This window comes from Phyllostomus discolor, chromosome 3 (assembly GCF_004126475.2).
Source record: "Phyllostomus discolor isolate MPI-MPIP mPhyDis1 chromosome 3, mPhyDis1.pri.v3, whole genome shotgun sequence".
Classification (NCBI taxonomy): Eukaryota; Metazoa; Chordata; class Mammalia; order Chiroptera; family Phyllostomidae; genus Phyllostomus; species Phyllostomus discolor.
In genome coordinates this window covers 171,633,742-171,654,814 of record NC_040905.2, presented here as the reverse complement: position 1 = coordinate 171,654,814, position 21,073 = coordinate 171,633,742, and the positions used below count along the sequence as shown (strand labels likewise).

Genomic DNA, 21,073 nt, shown 5'->3' with positions numbered 1-21,073 from the left:
TCACCTGAGACTTCGGACATAGCCCCTCCCTCCATAAGAGACTGTAACCAGGCACCCCTTTGGCTATCTGAGATCCAAAGCTACAGAGGAACATTTTATTTCCTCAGTGTCTATGAACATTTACACCCTCAGAAACGAGGTATATTTGCTATTTCAGAGGTCAGAGCAATGTAAAAATGTTCAAAGTCTTTTTTTAATCCAGAATGGTAGCACTCTAAAACCAGGGCAGGTGGGGCCCCTGTGTTGGATCCCAAGCCTCAGCTCTTCATCCCTCCTCTGAGCTCTTCATTTCTTCCACTAGGAGCTTTAAAGTGCCTCCTTGATATTTTCTAAGTTCCCTTCCAGTCCTTGGAACGGGTGCCTGACGCCAGCCAGCCCTATTGGTCTAAGGATTCATTTAACGCTCAAGTCAAAAGGAACCTTAAAAGATGTTTCTCTCCCTTTCTCCCTACCCTTTTCTCTCTCTAAAAATAAGTAAATAAAATCTCTAAAAAAAATTTGGAAGTGATTTAAATCAAATTTTCATTGCAAAGATAAGGGAACAGTCCCGGAGATAGCAGGTCCTGGTTATTAGGAAGTAAAGGAAAAAGGATTAGAACCCAGGACCCTTGTTTATCGATCCTACGCTCTTTTTACTTTACTCTGCCAATTTCTAGACAAGCCTGTTTTGTCCTCCCCCAACTACAAGTGAGTTCATGGCAGGGGCCACATCTCTGTGCTCAAGCTCCCCAAACTGCCCCTGACATGCGTTTAATGAACATCACTGCCCCAAACATGAATTGAGAAGGCAGGGTCACTTCATCAGAAAAAAAAGGGTTGGCCTAAGAAACAATCAGTGAGATTTAGTTTAACAGCAAAATAAATAAATAAATGAAAGTTCTAAGAGTTGAATGAATTCTTTCAAGAATGCTACAATGAGTCAAGGCTCAAGCACTCCCCGCGTCCAGGACCACTTTATTAACAGGTACCTCATGGAGGAGAAAATGTCCTAGACTGGCAAGGATTCTACTGATTGCTCAGTCAGAGCAGCAAGCAGAAAGCCCTCAAGAACCATAAAATAAGGTTCATACAATAGGATTGACTGATTTGCCTACAGGTTTTTAGCGCACATTGTGTGGCCCAAGTACAGCCACAGCAGCCATGCTTACCATAGTTGCTCGGGATTAGTCCAGTCCTGCCTTTGCAGGTGCCTTTCCACCAATTGGTATCACTCTGCAGAAAGAAGAATTAACTTAAGTGGCACCAACTCCAGTTTACATTCAATCGCTTTTAAAAGCACTGTACTCAAGGAGTGTACCTGGTCTACCAAAATGTCCATTGGCCCTGGTCACAGTGAGCAAGCCCCTTCACTCCCCACCTAGGATGTTCATTCCCATTATCACTAAATCACAAATACAGATCTCTCTGCAACAAGTCAAATATACTTCATCACAGAGCCTTAACAATCAAACAAACCACACAGAGATAATACAAATTAAAAAATTACACTTAGTTTATGTAGACTATAGCATTTTTTCTCCAGTCTAATTTTTGTTAGCATCAAGATTTGTTTGTTTTCTGAAGATATCTTTATTTCACCTTTATTTTGGGGGTAACTTTTTATTACAGAAAAATCCAAACCTGTATAAAAGTAGAAAGAACAGTGTAATGAACCTATACGTACCCATTTTCAACTGCATGAACTATTTACTTATGGCCAGTATTATTTCAGGTATACTGCCACCTACAACTTCCCTCCCCTTCAGATTATTTTGAAATAAATTCTAGACACAATATTACTTCATCTATAAATATTTCAACATGTACCTCTGAAAGATAAGGACTACTTCAGACATAATTATAATATCATTATCACAGATTAAAATTTTCCTTAATATCACCAAATATCTAGATCAATACTCGAATTTCCCGTTGTCCCACAATCTAGAACCCAAATAAGGGACATACAGTAGGACTGACTGATTTGCCTCTTAAGTCTCTTTTAGTCTACAGGTTCCCCCTCCATTTGTTTTCACTCCTTCCCAAACTACTTGTTGAAAAAAACTGTCTGTTTTGTAGAGTTTCAAACAGCCTGGATTTTGCCCATTGAATCCCTGTATTAGCAAAAATGTGTTCCTCTGTTCTCTGTATTGCCTCTAAATAGATGATCAGTTCTAGATGCTTAATTAGACTCAGATTCAATTGTTCTGGCAAGACTATTTCACAGGTGGTCCTGATCTCTCCCATCAAAAGACACATAATGGCTAGTGCTCTCTCTTTTTATACTATTAGTAACCACTGATGAGCGTTATCTGGATCCATTATTTTACAAGGGCTGCAAAATAGATGACATTCTATCATTGTTTCTTCATTTAAATAGCTAGAATATTTCTTTAAAGAGAAAACTCTCCTTCATCAACTCTCAGATTATCCAGAGATGAAGTTCATCAAAAAATGCAAAATAACAACAAGTGCTGGTGAGGATGTAAAGAAAGTGGAAGGAACCTTTGATACTGTTGCTGGGAATGCAGATTGGTACAACCACTGTGGGAAGCAGTGTGGAGATACCTCAAAAAATTAAAAATGGATCTGCCTTTTGACCCAGCAACCTCACTTCTGGCGATTTATGTGAAGGAACCCAAAACAATAATTCAAAAGAACATAAGCACCCCCATGTTTATTGCAGTGCTATTAACAATCACCAAGATATGAAAGCAGCCCCAGTGTCCATCAATAAGTGGATAAAACAACTATGGGGCATTTACACAATTGAATACTGCTCAGCCATAAAAGAGAAAAAAATTTTACCCTTTGTGATAGTATGGATGGACTTGGAGAACATTATGCAAGAGTAAAATAAGCCAGTCAGAGAAAGACAAATACCATATGATTTCAGTCATATGTGGAATCTAATGAACAAACTGAACTAAACCGGCAAAACAGAGACTCACTGATGGAAAGCAGATGATAGCTAGTGGTGGTGGGGAGGTTAGGGGGTGAAGAGACTGAGCCAAAAAAAAAAGGACTCATGGACATGGACAACAGTGTGGTGACTGCTTAGGGGAGAGGATATAAGGGGACTAAATGGTAATGGAACAAAGTACAATAAAGATTAAATCAAAAACAAAAAGGCAAAATAGATGCTACTTTCCATAACAGATGTCAGAATAAAAAGTTGGTTCCCTCACACTATCTCAAGGTGTTTGATAATGTTTGTTTTGAAACATCATTAGGAACTTATAATACTTTAATCATAGTAAATGTGTTTCAATTCTTGGGAATTGCTGCTCTTATTGATTGCTCATATAGTCCTATGTTTGGCTAGTAGCAGCCTCTTCAATTCAGTTCTATGTCTTTCCAGTGTGACCCTAAGTAGTCTTTGGTAGCTTCCTTGCTTTCTAAAACTAAGGTGTTTGAGGATTATCTTGTACCTTAACTGTCCCTGACTTGGTACAGACATTTCTCAAAGAAGCTTTGTTCCTTTTAATGGGAAATAACATAACATTATTGGTAGGTCATTTTTTTCCTAGGTGTTTCAAAGTACACAGCAAGAGATTTTATTTTATTTTATTTTAATTTTTTAATTTATTTTTTCATTTCATTTCATTTCATTTCAGAGAAAATATAGCCCTGGCTGGTGTGGCTTAGTGGATTGAGCACCAGCCTGTGAGCCAAAATGTTGCTGGTTCAATCCTCAATCAGGGCACATGCCTGGGTTGTGGGCCAGGTCTCCGGATGGGGATGCGCGAGAGGCAACACAATCGATGTATCTCTCACACATCGATGTTTCTCTCCCTCTCTGTCTCCCTCCCTTCCCCTCTCTCTAAAAAGTAAATAAAATCTAAAAAGGGAAAGAGAGCGAGAGAAAAAAAATATAAATCCAATTCAAATGCAGAGCTACAAGACTGTTACCCTAATTTATCTTATATCTGTATATCCTTCCTTGCAGGCTGAAAATCCCAGGTTTCAACATCTCTGACCTAGTGACTCATTCGCTCCACCATACACATGCAGCTATCTCAGAATAGCAATACCAACACATTTCCAAGAAGATCATGCTTAAAACCAGTTTACAATATTTTTGGCAGTTGTTTTTGCCTTTCATCTATATTCTACTAAAGGTGTTCAGTTGAACTGCTGAGTTGTAAAATAACTTGGAATAGTTCCTCTCTGTGTGGTTATACCAATTAGCTGGAGTACAATTAAGTTGATTTGATTCATGCTGCTTTTAATTTTCAAGGATTGCTTTTTACCAATTTAATTGTATAACTATGCAAAAGTTCACATGATTCTAAAGTCAGATCTCCAAGTATAATTTTTGAAAAGTCTATCTTTGATCTATATTCCCTCTACTCTTATTTCCCTTCCCCCACCATGCAGAAGAAACTACTTTTTAAATTTTATTTTATGATTCCTCCTTTAACTGTTTATTTTAAATTGAAGAAAACAGGTATATGTATATCCTCTCACTCTTTCTTAGATAAGTGAAGGCACGTTACCCACGTTTTTTATCTTGCCTTTTTTTCTCTTAAATTACTCCACAATAGAGAGATAGTCCTTATTCCTTGTGGCTGCAAAATACTCCAATATAGCAAAGTTTATTCATCTACTTTCTTGTTGACAGACAAATGGGCTATTTCTAATCTTATGCTATTACAAACTATGCTAAAATGAATAGATTTGGGCATCTGTATTTTTATATAGACACAGATTAAATAATGTACAATGTTATGGCTACACAAGATAGTCTCATACATCTTCAACTCATACATGGTATTACAGAATTTTAGGTGGGCTTACCATGTCAGTAATGTAGATGATATCACCTTCCTCAAAGTACAATTCATCTGGCTAAAAGAAAAAAAAGTTTAAGTTTGACTTCATGTGCTATTTAATGAATTAGAATACAATGATTATGACAATTATATAGATTTCAAATGGTACAGTATCCTTATACACAATGTGTTTTTTTAAATTATGTAAATCATTTAATATAACATTATTAACATGAAGCAGTAACTCGGACCGTCCACACCATAAGCAGCTCAAAGGGATTAGTTGATTACAGTCAGTCTGTGCTCTGGCCCATACCAGCCAAATGTCTGACACACTCTGAATAAAGCCAGGCCCTTTAATTAAAATATCTTTTTTCTATCAGTAGATAACAATTATCAGCATGACCTTATGAGAAAATAGCATGATGCCTATTCAGAGCAAGTTTCAGTATTGAGAAATGTTTCTGTTGTCACATTGAGTGACAAATGTAAGGCACAAAATTTCACATAGGATAGATAATATCACAGTGATGCATGAACTTATATACAGAAGATTCCCCAAATTTTATTAATTTTATTATTTTCATAATTTTAGTTGGAAAATATTTTTTTAAATAAGGGGCTTTGGTATCTCCAAGTATAGTTATTCTTCCACACAAGTAAAAACTATGCTAGTAAAACAAATTATTTCATCCATTTCTTTTTCCAATTGTTTATCTCCTCTCTTGGTCACAGACTAGGGTAGTAAATACGACTCTGCACTAGTAATTTATTTAGTTTCAAAGCTGACCTATATTATTATTAAACTATCTCCCCAAATATAAATGAAGACAATAACAGCTATATCATGTTTTAAACAACCACAAAACATGAATATTTAGATGCATTAGAAATTCAAATATAAAAATTAGCAAATGATGATTAATGATAGTAAAAAACAGCTAAGTTCCTGAAGCATTTGTTGCATTTACACTTTGATTTACGAGACTAGACTTACACACAGCACAAGCTATGCAAAATTAGTTGAACCTACATAGACTTGATGATACACATTTTAATATTATACGAAATAGGCATTTAGGAAAATAAAAGCAAGCCCTCTAAGAATTTCTGTATTTATCCTCTAAGATGTCAGTAATGTAGTAATGTAGTCAGTAATACACACCAATATGTGATGGATATACAAAGTGATGAGGGAAACAAACTATTTCCCATTGCATATCCTTCTCAGAGAGGCCAGAGAGGGGACTTGCTTACCACCACACATAGCATCCCAGCTGGACGCAGTGGCCATCCCCATAACAGGTAATGGCAGCCTTCACTGGCCATGCCATTTAACTATCTGCCCTCTAGATGACAGTAAGGGATGGGAGGAGAAAATGAAATAGGACAGAAGGAAGTAAGGAAAACAAATATATGTGAAAAGGTAGCATTTTTATGGAGTGACTCTAAGTTTCCTTGAAGAGGTCCTTCTCGCCTTAGAGACATCCCCAGCCGTTCTCATTCTGCACCCCAGCTAAGAGCTAACTCTGCCCATTTACTGTCTAACAATGAATCTTCCTCAACCAGCACTTTTGTTGACATTAAGGAGTCATCTCTGCCTACAGTTTTCGTCTCCTTCTAAAACTGTAAAAGTCTAGTCTGCCAACATTTTCTCATTTAATAAGATCATTCACCCGTTGAAGCAAAAGGCACATTTTGAAAAAGTATCAAACAAGTAACTCAAAAAAAACAAAGCATGCGCACACACACAATCCCTGTGATTAGTCTTTCTCATAAAAAAAGAAAAAAGAAAAAGCCCAGAAGAATGGAAAGTTAAGTGCTTAATGGGTACAGGGTTTCCTTTTGGAGTGATGAAAATGTTTTGGAACTAGACAAGAGGCAATGGCTGACAACACTATGAATGTACTAAATGCCACTGAACTGTTCACTTTAAAGTGGTTAATTTTATGTAATAAAAAAAATTCACCTCAATTTTTAAAAAGGCAATAAAAGCCAAGAACAGTTAAAACTCAATGTCTTTTAAGTAGTTCTTGGCCTGTGTGGTTTGGCTAAGTGACATTTGGAAAATGTCACTAAGCACGGTCATTTTGATCCTTGCTGGTGTTCTTTCTGTTTGGTGTTTAAACCGATGGCTGCTGTTCAGTAATGGTGTCTGCCCCAAGCCCCTGTTAGGTCAGACTTGTTTTTCAACTGAGGCAACAGCAGCTGGTCAATTTCAGTAAGGTATAAAAAAAGGTCCTAACTATTGTTTTCATCTTGACAAAGGAAAGTGGACTGTTTATTTTCTTTCTAATCAATAGCTCCTAGACACACAATACTACTTGCTACCCATAAAATATCTTCTTCCAAAGAAACTGGAGCAGTTTGCCCTAACAGAGCGAAGGAGGTGACCTACCAAGTTCTTCAGGCTGTTGGTGGCAGTACAGACTACAAGGTAATTTCATGACTTTAAAACTTGAATTGATTTTACCAACAATAGTCACACTTTCCATTAAGAAACCACTTGCAGAACACATGATGTAAATTGTTCGATGAGGATCTACTTTTAAATTCTTGGCATCATATTCATAGAACAGAAATGGGCAGATAGTGACACAATCAAGAGAAGTAAGCATTTCTCTATTTTCAGCTTAGTCTTTGGTTTTTAACCACATTCCTCCTTTCCTCTCTCCTTGAACCACAAGGTATCAGAACAAGTAAATTGTTGGCCACTGGGATATTACAGCAATGAGTACAAACTTGGTAATACATATTCTCATTCCTGTTCATATAGTCTTAGAAACACATAATTCCCAAGGCATTAATTTTGTTGGTTAATGCAAATATATACTTTATGAAAAAATATTAAAAGACTGTGAGATACCTTGGAAATTTTTCAGATTTATCAACTTGGAGCCTCAAAAAATAATAAAAAGAAAAAAACAAATCAAATTGGCACAGATATTTTTATTTATCACTTTATAGTACTATTATGTCCCAGGCACTGGTCTGCACACTTACAAATATTAACTAATTGAATCCTCACTAGCAACACAATGAGGTGGGCGCTACTCTCATCACCACAGTACAGATGAGAAACTTATCCATGGGCACAGACGAGGTACAAGGCAGACCCCAGACTTGAACCATGACAGTCAGATTCTGGAGCCTCTGCTCTTCACCACCACTTATGCTTTCTCTCATATGGAAGGGTCATTCACAGCCATTACTGGTCGTCATGGTGTCATGGCCTGGTTAAAAGGCAGTGTCCATGGGAAATATCTGCTTACCCCCCCCAACCCAATGCATTATGACAAAACCAACAGCAGCACCTTATACTTGTGAACCATACTTAACCTCATTTGATCCTTACAATAACCCATAGAGAGGGCTGGTCATGGGTATAATCTTCCATGTCACAACAAAGCTTAGAGAGGTAGAAGAACTTGCCACAAATTATGTAGTGAGTGTCAGGGCTGGGCTCCTACTTCAGCTTTTGGAATCCCATTCTAGGACTCCTTCCTCTACATTTAATGCTATAAACCAAGCAAGGCCCAGCAAACACTACATGATAGAGCAGGGTCCTGCTGGTTTCTCTTTAGAAATCAATGTGACACCTCCAGTGGAAATACTGTTCTTTCTCTTTGTGCATCTTTACAGTGGCCTATCCAGTTCAGCCATGTCTGTGCAGTATGACACATTACTTATTGCACTGGAGGTTGGGTGACAAATGAGGACCAAACAGGACCACCTTGCCTTCAAGCAAGACAGAGAAGAAATGGATTGGCAGGAAGAACCAGGAGCCACAGCTCCCCAGTGTTCACCTGTCCAGTGAATCACCAAGAGCAGAGTTGGGCTTTGCTGTCCCTGCCTCCTGAGAGTTGAGTAGTAACTAAAAACAGACGCAGGCCTCCCCGGGGGGCTGCACAAGTCAGCAGTGGTCCCACAGAGTCAGCTCTTCCATCTTGCCCTATCCCAATGGCTCTAAGGAGCCCAGGGCAGATTAGGATTTACCCCCTGTATGTTTATTGCACCAGAAAAGATGGCTATTGGTGAGGGGAGAGAAAGACCAAACTGAGCTTCCAGATTGGTCTTTCAACAAAAATTCTCATTCAGAAAAAGAATGTAAAACTAGTTCTTGGATGACATTCAAAGTATGAAACTGCTGGTACAAGCACAGGCACTTAACCAGTCAGGGAGACCCATGGGAGCTGGAGGCTACTTTAACATCTGGATTGAGCAAAGGTGGAAGGGGGCAGACCATGGGGACAGCGGGGTATAGGGTAGCCACTACTGAATACCCAGTACACACAGGGTGAATTAGCAGCATTGCTCTGCAGCCTCAAATCCTTGTGACCAGGGATATTAAAAAACAGAATAACATTTTAAATACAGAATATTCAAAAAACCTAATAAATACATGCCTATTTTCCCCTGTGCACTCAATAATTACAAAGATAAAAAGTAGTGGAAAGACTCCCTCTGGGCAAGGACCAAAGGTGAATTAAAGTAGTTAATACATCAACCAACTAAAAATATTTGTTAAAGGTCATGGGGAACTGAAGGAGGAAGAGGTGACCAGTGAGAAAGGACAAAGTGGTGGCGAAAGGAGAAACAGCCAGAAGTCACCCCCAGGCTCAACTGAGCAAATCAGGGAGGCAGCAGAGAATGTCTATTCACTGATGGGCCCAGGAGGGCAGCTGATGACCCCCTCCCTCTTCCTACTCCTCCTCTCCATCTCAGGGGTCATGCAACCTAAGGAACAAATGATTTGGACAATCAGAGCCATGAAATGATTGTCCTCCCTGTGATCAGGAGATAAAGACAACAACATCTGCTCGCCATAGCTCCTTACCTTTCATGCCCTGCCCCCAAACTCAGAATGTGACAGTATTTGGAGCCAGGGTCTTTAAAGGGGTAATTAAGTTAAAATGAAGTCATTAGAGTAGGCCCCAATCCAATCCGGCCGGTGTTCTTTTGAGAAGAGATTAAAACACTGGCAGGTACAGAGGAAAGACCACATTAAAGATACTGGGAGAAAGACAGTCATCTGCAAGCCAAGAAGAGAGTCTCAGATCAATCCTGATGACACCGTGCTCTCACGCTCATAGCCTCCAGAACCCTGAGAAAATAAATTTTGTTGGTTGAGCTACCTAGTCTACAGTACTTTGTTGCGGCAGCCCTAGCAAACTAACATACTGTCCACTTCCCATCCTCACCAAGACAGAGGAGACATCACTGCAACCACTGGGTGAGAAGAATAAGAACACTGAAACTTACCCCTACTCACCAAATCCCCTCCTTGTCCCAGAAACACTATTTACAAAGCCTGGGGACAGCTCATCTGAACACACACACTCCCATGCTAACTGCATCACTTCACCTGCTGCCGTTCCATGGCACTCACCATCTCAGTCGGTGCTCACACTGAGGTTCTGCTGTAAGACGGTTAATGTTATTCCCATTTTCAAAATAGGGAAACAATGGCCACAAGGATAAGTAAATTCACACAGTGAGTAAATGACAGATTTGGGGTTTGAAGGCAGGCTCTCTAGCCTGACAGCAGTGACTCAATGAGCAGAGCTACTCGTCCCAGAGATCCCAGGGCCCAGGGCCAACCCAGACGAAGCCAGCAGAAAGCTGGCTGCACACATGAGGCTCCCCTCTCTGGTTCTTTCTCCTCCGGGTCCTGTCTGGACTGCCTGCTTCCATTCTTACTCTCCTTGATGGTTGGTTGTCCACATCTCAGAGTGATTCTTCTAAAACTTAGCTATCTAATCACTCTCGTACTCAAATCCTTCATTTGTTTCCCATCCCACTCAGGGCAAAATCCAAACATGACCCAGCAACCCTGAACTCATCCCTTACCTCCCTCTCCCTTGTTCACAATTTTCCTAACCCCACTGTCCTTCCTGCTGTTTCTTGAACCCACCAAGCATACTCCTTGTACCTCCTGTTCCTTCTGCTCCCTTACTTCCTTCAGGTCCCTACTCAATTGTCACCTCTACACAAAGACCATCCCTAAACACCCTATTGAGAAATAACACTCCTCTTCCCTTAACCTTGTTGCTCCTTACCATCCTTATTTTTCTTCATAGCACTTACCAAGCCCTGATAGTCACACTCATTTGTCTGCTTATTTTCTGTCACTCCCCTGTGGGATGTGAGCTCCATGTGACAGTCCTTGCTGCTGTCACTACATTATCCCTAAGGCATGCACCACTGTCTGGCTCATAATAGGTGCTCTCTAAACCATGGGGAAATAGATGGATTTATGGGTGGACACCAGAAACTTTAACAATGGAAAGTGCATACAGCAGAGACATTAAAAAAAAACTGCTCTGGGCAATTTGGCAGAAGGTACCAATATAATGCAGTATGAGGCACCAAGTCAATGAGAAAATCAGCATGAGAGTCAGGGGAAGGATGACCAGGACAGGGTCACGTGCTTGCTATGCAGGTCACTTGGTGATCAGAGCGAGTGATTTCACAGCATGGGGAGAAGCTGCTCAAGATGGATAGCATGACCTTGAGCAGCAAGGACATGCAGATCCATGGAGGGCCTTAGCTTTCACGCCATCTGGACTGCAGGAGGAAGGGACTGAATAGCCATTCCTGTGAATGACTCATGGCTATCCAAGAACAGGCAGCCCATTTAGGTCAGAGGAAGTATCTAAAAGAAATCACCTTAGTTTTTATGCCAATTTTAAAGTTAAAAACTGAATACTTACAGTTCTGGGTTCAAATGTATAAAGAGCTCTGAACACTTTAACTTGTCCTAAAAGAGAGAGAAAAAACAACATATGGTCAATTCCTTGGTTTCTAAATTTGCTCTAAATAGTATTATCCATTATATTTTTCAGAATTCCCTAATTAAAAACCCAAGTGAGGAATTTATTTTTTAATTAAGTGCTTCTTCCACATAGGAGGTATTTTTAAAACATTTGTTAAATAAAAGCATGAATAAATACACCACTCTGGGTTGATTTTGCTTTCTCCTCTCAAACAGTAGGATCTACATAATATTTGTACTTACCCTCTCTCCTATACAGAGCCCTTCCAACCCTAAGATATAAATATAAAACCGGAAAGGTGTGAATTTAACCTACAGAGATACTTAACATGACAACTGGCAGTTGTTTAATATTCTTAAGTCAATGGTTTAGAATATTATTTCCCTTACCCCCCAAAAAGAAAATACCATTGAAAAAAACAGTACCTGTTGGAGAACTCTGTGATTCCATTAACTCCCAAAGCAGAGTACAGTAACTAGGCAAAGAGGAGGGGGCCATGCTCAGGAGAGCTGCTCCCCATTGTGCCAAACAACCTCTCTCTTCATGTGCCCCTGTGCCACATTTCCATACACCGTGTCTTACAGTAACTGATTTGCTGGCCTCATTTGAAGGCAGACACACTGACCTTTTCAATTTCCTGGCATAGACATAGATGAACTTAATAAATGCTTGCTAAGTGAATATGTAAGTAAAAGAACAAATCCACACAAGGTATGAAAAAGCCTAAAGATAGCAAAAGAAAAAAGGTCTTTCTATGAAATAAATCAATTTAGAAGGGCTATCAAAATAGAAGAACTACCTATTTAAAAAGTGTCAAGAGTTCAGTTTCAGCACTGGAAGCATCTTTAGAGGTGATGTCTATTACAAGAGCATCATGCACAACGGCAGCATCCAAAGTGGGACACAGGAAGACAGCTTCAGAAATTATGTATACATTTTTACCTCCCTCTTCTTCATTCCTACTCTAACATGTTTTATAACATAACAGCATAATAGAACACATGTGCAAGTTATAAGTACATGTAGTACCTTTACTGGGAGAACTCAAAACCTTTTGCTGATAGAAGGTAAGCATTATTAGGACAGGCATTTGTGTTCTATGAATGAGATGTCCAAGTACCTAGCACAGTACCTGGGACATAGGAACACTCAATAATTATCTGTTGATGGAATAAGGAATGGAAGAATAAAGGAATGGAAACTTGTGCTCAAATAAAGTCCAAGACCCCTAGTTTAGAACAGCCTCTAACTATGCAATGATGGAAAAGCTCTCTGTCTGTACTAGTCACATGTAGCTACTGAGCACTTGAAATGTGATTAGAGTGACTGAGGAACTGATTTTTAAGCATTTAATTCTAATTAGATTAAATTGCCACACATGGCTGGTAGCTAGCATACTGAACGCGGGTCCAGAACATCAGAAAATGAGAAATGACGAGATGTCTGTTAAGAAGGGACTATGCAGATCAACCCCCACCCACCCACACAATGGAGTCATTAAAAAAAGAGGCTGCACACAGATCTGCAGACACTGATATAGCAAAGAGCATACAAAACATCCAGTGAAAAAAACATGCCAAGTGCCATCCTATTGATGCTGACAACATACACACATACCCCTCAACGGGTAGCACTGATGACAGGGAACCCTCACATTCTGCTTTACACATATTGTTTATATTCAATACACTTACCTTACATTACTTTTATAATTGATGAAAGCAGTAAAGTTGCTTTCATGTGGGGAAAGGGGGTAGGAATCATTCTTTCTTCTAAATGCCCTAATGCAGAAGGGCAGCTCAGATCCCTGTTACTTAGTATGTCTGCAAGAAAATATTTTTGCAGTTGAATTCTAGTGCCACTTTTTCCTGCTCTACTGGGGTGGTGGATGGTAAGAGGCCAACGAAAAGGTGAAAACTTCTTTGTTTGTTTTGAGTTTGCTTTTTACCCACACCCACAGGCCTGAGCAAGGAGACACCAAAGGGAAGGAGGAGTTGTTGCTAGGAGAAATATTTTCTGCTGACTTGAGTGTCTGAGAGGGGAGACTGGTTATCTTGATTACTTCAAACTTTCCAAAGAGAAGTTACACAAGGAAGCAGTCTACTCGTGACCAAAATCAATAATGACAGAACTTTCTTGTTCCTTTGAGGGAATGGAGGGGATGGGATGTGCTACAGATAATTTTGAAAACAAGATCCAATGTCAATTTAATGAGCGTAGATAAAATTCAATATAAAAACACCTGAAAAAAATGCTTGGACTGTGAATAACCCAGTGAGTTTTATTAATTTTATCTTTTGTGATTGTCTTACTTAAAATGTTCACAACTACGCCCCAGCTGGTGTGGCTCAGTGGATTGAGCACTGGCATGAGAACCGAAAGGTCACCAGTTCGGTTCTCAGTCAGGGCACACGTCTGGGTTTGTGGGCTGGGTCCCCAGCTGGGAGCATGTGAGAGGTAACCAATCAATGTATCTCTCACACATCGATGTTTCTCTCCCTCTCCTTCTCCCTCCCTCCCCCTCTCTCTAAGAGGAAATAAACAAAATCTTTAAAAAAATGTTCACAACTGAAAGGAAGTGGGAAGTTTATTTGCATTTTGATTCACACTGAACATCAGGCAACTCTTTAAGGAAGCAATCTTCAACCGGTTCCATCTCACAGCACACACAAACTAAGTACTTCAATTCTGTGGCACACCAGGAAATATGCTTTTTATCAACCCAACAAAAAAAATAGGTCTAACTTTGACTCTTTGACACTGGACAGCTATTGCTGTATTTGCTGCTGTCATATTTGTATTTGACAATCTGAGGGAAAAGGGGTCAATGCCCCTAACTAATCAGGTACTGCATGTTTCAAAAATTCTCGTGGCACATGGGCTGAAAATCACTGCTTTAGGCTGTTATGCTGTACAAAACACTACCACATACACGATCCTATTTATTGATTAATGTTGGAATGTTAGCCTCTTGTGGACCCATTTTAATCTATATATTATAAAAGTTCTGGGCCTTAATTTATTCCATTCTTAGAGCTGAATCAAGCAGAAATGAAAGAATGCAAAAGAAATATCCAGAGGATATGAAAGAATTGCATTAAAAAAGAAAAAGAAAAACATGACTTTCATGATTACAATTTACCAATTTTGGATAGTCTCTCAAGAGAATAATTAATAATACTTAATACAGTGATCATTTTACATCATATTTTAATTCAACTGTGAGCGATGTTATATACAGGTTGAAACAAGTATTGAAAGAAAGCAATCAGGGTTCTAAGGGTTTCTACAGTAGTGTCCTTGCAGACACGGAATAAATAATAATAAACATTTTAATCATTAACAGCAGGTACCGATCAATTCCAAATTTACTTAAAGAATGCAGATTCATGAAGGTATAATAGTTGTGTTCTTGTGCGTGCAGGGAGTCTACCTGAGGTGCCTTCTTCAGGCTCCCTCCACCTTGACCATTTCTCACGGAAGTCTGGTTACACACAACAGAGAGAGAAAGAGAGCTGGGAAGACTGCGTGAATTACCTGAAATCACCTTGCAATTCACCCTGAATTAAGATCGGAAAGAGGCCCAATCATTTGCCCGATGCTTTACATGGCTCTCACATGACCTAGCGTGTGAACAGTGGTAAGGATTTCAGTAGGGTTGGTTTCCGGGTGTTAACAAGTAAACACCCGCAGCTGCTGGCCCCTGTGGGTTTTTCAATTTGCTGGCTTCTCACCTTGCCAGTCACACCCTTTCCATTTCTCTGCAACTCCACCCTCCCCCTACAGAGAAGGGCTGAGTCCACCAGTTAGTTATCAGCCAAACAATATCTTCCTCTGAAGTGAGGCTGACCCCAGACTTCAGTAAACTAATCCTTGTCCATCACCGCTGAGGCAAGCAGAAGGAATGGGATCTGGACAGGGCCTTGTAAAGGGAAAGGGTAAGAGAATTTTCTGTTTCTGAGGTTTGCAGAGTGTATATTGCTGCACCTCTGAGGCCCTGAAATAGCACTTAGGACATGGGGCTTATAAACTCAAACATAAAATTTCTAATCTACTTTATTCCCTGTTGGTGAAGGAGTGAAGAAGCTTCTAGAGTGAGCCACTAAGACAGAATTAGAAAGGGACTGTTCACTGAAACAGACAGATATGTAATAAGCTGCAAGCAAAATGGCTTTTCAAATATCAGACCTTAGTTACCTAGAACAGATCAGCTATTTCATTTATACTCTGCTAAGAATTTGGGAAGCATGGGCCATCTGGGACTTCATTTACAATGGCTATGATAGTTCCCACAGATCCACTCTGAAGGTAAAACTAAAAATATCGACAATGTTAAGTGTTAAGAACAAAGAACAACTAGAATTCTCAGACACTACTGGTGGGTGTGTAAACTAGCACAACTATGGTAGAAAATTATTTACCAGTAGCTTTTATTCCCTTTTTATAAGTCTTAAAATGCCTTTGAGATCTTAAATCTCATTTTCTTTTCCGAAAATTTCATTTTCGGAAAAGAAACATAACTCGAAAACCTCTGCAGCATCTTTTGTAGGACTAACCTCCAGGACACTGTCACTATGCCCAACACAGAATGAGTCTCAACGTTTTTAAACTACAGATCAGAACCTGTGTATTACATATACAGTATATATTGTGAAGCTAATTTAGTAGTTTTAAACATATTAAGTAGAACTGAAAAGATCAGAGCACACTGTACACGACAGAATAATGGTTTTGTGAAATTGTTTCATTGGGACTGGATAGATGGATGTTTATGTTAGACATCTGCCAAATTCACATTTTGTTTGGCATCATGCCAAATGGCCAAATGTTAAAATCAGTACTTGCCAAAGCCAAACGTTGCCTTTACGGATGAACTACTGAGAAACAAGAATAAATCTGAAATTTTATTCAGAAAAATAATTATGATTACAATCTTAGTATTGTAAAATTTCTGGTAGACCCATTTTAAAAGTTTGATATAAAAGGACAGAAACCATAATTCCTTGGCACTGTCAACTGCTGGCCTGAGGAGACCTGTGTTAAAACTAAATAAATGTTCTAAAATGAGGTCTGTGGAAAAGCAAAACAGTTTGGTTGTAGCTCTGCCAGCTTAGCTGTTGCCTGCGGTGATGTTGCCACTAAGTTGGTAAGCTTTCCTTCCTCCCTCACAGAAAATGACTGAGGTCAAGACTTACCTCCTCTTTATCTCCCGGGCTGGAGGATTTGCCTAATGCTGGTGATGCAATTTCACTGAAGGCAATCCCACAAAGGACACACTGGTTTCCCCCAAATTATTAGCAATCACATTCTCGCAACATTAATTCTCAATCTATACCTATAACCTCTACTATTTATATAATAATTTTCAGACATATAATTCACAGCCTCCGCAGCCACCATTACTTATAGCAATGCTTTACTCACCAATAATATACATTTAAATTTCCAGTTGACTGAGGGAACTTTCACATATAAAGCACAAAAGGGGGCATTCAGAATAAGTCATATTTAAAGTACTTACCTGTTTCTCACAGTAAATATTAAGATAACAATACAAATGGCATGTTACTACACTGGTTAGACACGAAGGCTACCAATGCATTCTACAGTTCTTGCTCTAGTACAAGTCTAGGTGTGACTGAAATGATAGTAAGGTGGGTACTCCACCATTTGGGCCAAAGAGCAGACTTAGGGAGAAATTTGAGGCTAAGGCATAGCCCTGTGGACCCCTATAATTGTGTGTGTGTGTGTGTGTGTGTGTGTGTGTGTACCAGGTCATTAAGAAAACTGTCTTACTGAAAATCAAGGTCAAAAGAAGTTTGAAAGCCACTGCTCTAGGCTATCTGATCAAATTAGGAATTCACTGCAAACAATCCAAAGAATAAAAATGTTTCCTCTACTTTGTAAATTTTAAAATTCAGCTAGCATATAAATAATATTCATTTATATGCTAGTGCCCCAAAACAGATAGTTTATAACCAACATTAGAGCTTTGGAAAAGAAAGAAAAAGGAAGAAAATTATATAAACAAGGGACAGTTGTAGACAAGTAAGAATTTACCATATACACGTATTTCTCATATTTGTCTAAGAGAATGCAGCAAGTATTACCTTCTTAATTCACATTCTGTGTTTATTAAAAAATGTGTAACTTCTGAATATTCCCAGGGTAAGTAAAGGTTAACGTTATTTCTATTAGGCATATTTAAATTATTTTATTAAACATGCATGATGAAACAGGATGTTTTCTGCTCAAAACCAAAACAGAAGGAATCTATGGCAGTATCCAAGAGTCAAGCCCATCGACCGATTGCTGGGGTGAAAGGAAACAGCTGTGCTCTGCTGGGCCAATACAAGGCTCCCCTGGGCTTTGCGGATTGCAAACGCCCATAAATGAGGTGGCTGGCTCAGAACACACTTCTTGGTCATAATCTCTCTGCATGTCATTCCACAAAAGCCCACTGCTCTTGAAAATAAAAGACAAAGGCAATAATCCTTGCAAAGAAAAATCATCATGTGAGTGCAGCAATGTCCAAGAGTTTCCAATGTAAAGAATAAGTTTCTTCCTTCATACTTACACTCTCAGATTAATTAAATCAAATCCAATGAATTCTATTTGTATACATACCTTTGAAGGATATAACTAATAAAAAAGGCAATAAACATAATACTTTCATCTCTCCTTACTCCAATACCACCTCTTCTCTGCAATGTCCCTTTATCCAATCCAAAAAAAAAAAAAGCTAAAGAATTTGAAACGTGTCTTGCTTTCAGCTGCAGGAATGGCAGACTCATTAAAAACAGTAGCCAGTGTGTTTTCTGACAAGAGGGTTCTGTTTATTAACAGTGTGCCTTTCTTATCCATTTTTTCCTTTGCTTACACTTTTCAGTGCCTTTTGGCAAACGGTTAGTTACTTTTACATCTTGAGGGGCCATAACTGCTGTTATTTTTATTTCTTCTCCACAGTATAAAAGTCCCAAAAAGCAGGGTTCAAAATTTCGAATGACATGTTCACTGCCAACTGTGATTTGATTGGCTAAAATTTAGTGATGGGACAAGGGCCCCAAAGAGCCTTCATCCCAAGATGAAGTTTGAGGAAATTGTGGGGATAAATAGAAGAAAAGTCTTTATTTCCATCCTTGGAGTTTAACTAAAAAAAAAAAAAAAATGCTACACTGGTCACGTCACCTTCTGCGAAAGGCTCAGATGAGTTCAAGGACCAGCTCATGACAGCAATACCTGTTTTTGTACAAGCAATGAGGAGCTAAGGCTTTGCATTTGCAAATGGTTGGGGTGGAAGGAAATAAGAATAGTATTTCAAGACGCATGAAAATCACAAGACACGTGATCTGAAATTCAAATTGCAGCATCCATAAGGTTTTATTGGAACACAGCCAAAGTTTCGGTACTATCTGTGGCTGTTCTTGTACAATGGCAGAGGTGAGTAGTGGCAACAGAGCCCATCTATGACCCACCGAGCCTAAGATACTTACTCTCTGGCCTTTTTATGGAACAAGTCTGCAATTCCTATCCTGTGGTCCCTTCTTCTGTAAATAACAAGTCAGACCATAGTATCACCATGGCATAGTGTGAAGAGCTGCGGCCCAAATGGCCTCTCAAAGACCCCGCAAGCAGTTTGGGTCCTGCCCTCATCTATGTAAAATGACTGGTTGGGAAAATAAGCCTATACATCCGAGGTTGAGACAGAAAATTTTGTAACACTAAAATCTCTAACCGAAAACAAAATTACCCAATCTATACTAACATTTATGGGACACTTGTGCCAGGCACCATGCAAAATGCTTACTTATAGTCACTCTTTTTTTTTTTTGCCTCAAAACAATCCTGGGATGTAACTACTCTATTAGCCCTATTTTACAGCTCGTACACTTTACGAGGTTAAAGGGGGTAAATACCCAGTTCAGGTCTAAGCAGTGATGGGGTGGAAACCCAGACCCAAGCTATCGGACACATGCTCTGAACACCCTGGCTGTGGCTCAGAAAGGTCTGAGCTTTTAAAGCTGGCATGCTGGGATTAACTGACACTGAAGAAACTAAAATATTGAGTGCAGTTACTGAGGTTGTGTATGTGCCCATAAGTGTTAGCTATTATTAAATACTACATTTTTTACCTTATTTGGTAGTTTATTCCTTGTGTCTATCCATACTGGCAAGACAGCCTTATCAAAATCCTATTCCTGGATATTAGAAAATTTATCATTTATGATACACCAGCAGAACAATCTTAATACTTTTGTCACACAAAGCATAGCATCTAGTATTATATCCCTCAGTGGCTATTAAAGAATTAAATGTAGTTTTAAGTAGTCATTTTTGAACCCTATAGCTCTTTAATGTCTTTAGTCAGCTCAATCTGCCTTAACAAAAAACCACAGATGCGGTGGCTTAAGCAGCATTTATTTCTCACAGTTCTAGAGGCTAGGAAGTCCAAGATCAGGTGCTAGCCAGTGTAGTTTCTGGTGGTAAGTCTCTTCCTGGCTTGCAGATGGCTCCCCTCTCACTATGTGCTCATAGAGCCTTTCCTGCACACACACACACACACGGAGACCTCGCTTCCTCTTCTTACACAGAAACCACTAATCCCATCACACAGGCACCATCCTCCTGACCTACCCGAACCCCGATTACTTCCCCAAGGCCCCATCTCCAAACACAGACACACTGTGGGTCAGGACTTCAATATATGAATACGACATTCAGTCTGTAACAGCTATGAATACAGACTTATTAAAAAACAGAAATGCATGAACATATATATATATACACACACACTGGAGTATAGGCTACCACAATAATAGAAAAAAATAGCTTTTCGGAGATATGCTTATGCTTTACTATTATGTAAAAAAGGTCGGTGGTAATATTACGCATACAATCAGCTATGTAAAACAAAAATATGCAAAGAAGAAAAAAATGGAAAGAAACAAATGTCAAAATGTTAATAGTTACCTCTGGGCAGAACTACCAGTCATATTTATTTTCTTTTTTATTTCCTAAATTGTCTACAGATAATAGGAACTCCATATACAACCAGGAAAACATATTCTCTTTCAATACCATGTTGAAGAAGAACTTGTTATTTGTATTTTATCAGCAGAGTATTTCAATGAGTCTTTTTTGTCCTCTTTGTCTCCCTGATCTTACCATGCCTCTCCCCCCAAAAAAAATCGGTGGAGAGAGAAGCAACTGCAATGTCAAGTATGCTCACAAAAGTAAGCCTACAGGGGACATGTAAGTACACAGACAGTAGGGAGACTATTAGGCCAGTGCCGCTGGATAGGAGGCGGCATCTACTTGATTCTGGAAAGATAACAGGAGTTATCTTTTCCAGAGAAGCAGGCAGGACAGACCCATAATACAGAGCAGTATATAGACAGAGGAGCTGGTGGCCAGGAAGGGTTGTCTGTGAGTGTCAAGTAGATCAATGTGCCTGGAACCTGGTAGGAGAAATGGTGAGAGATTAGACTGGGGACATAGCATGGATAGGCTGGAGGTTTCTCAATATTTCTGAGGCTCGCATTG

The 21,073-nt window shown here is 39.3% G+C and overlaps 1 protein-coding gene across 1 annotated transcript in view; it reads right to left on the bottom strand.

The window, feature by feature from the left end:
• The window catches only part of OSTF1 (osteoclast stimulating factor 1), a 52,485-nt gene that overhangs the window by 16,346 nt on the left and 15,066 nt on the right, over positions 1 to 21,073 (bottom strand). The window contains exons 2-4 of the mRNA XM_028528119.2: positions 11,468 to 11,514; positions 4,780 to 4,830; positions 1,149 to 1,212 (exon numbers count right to left, since the gene is read on the bottom strand). Coding sequence (XP_028383920.1) covers positions 1,149 to 1,212; positions 4,780 to 4,830; positions 11,468 to 11,514 — 162 coding nt within the window. The remainder of the gene's footprint in view (positions 1 to 1,148; positions 1,213 to 4,779; positions 4,831 to 11,467; positions 11,515 to 21,073) is intronic.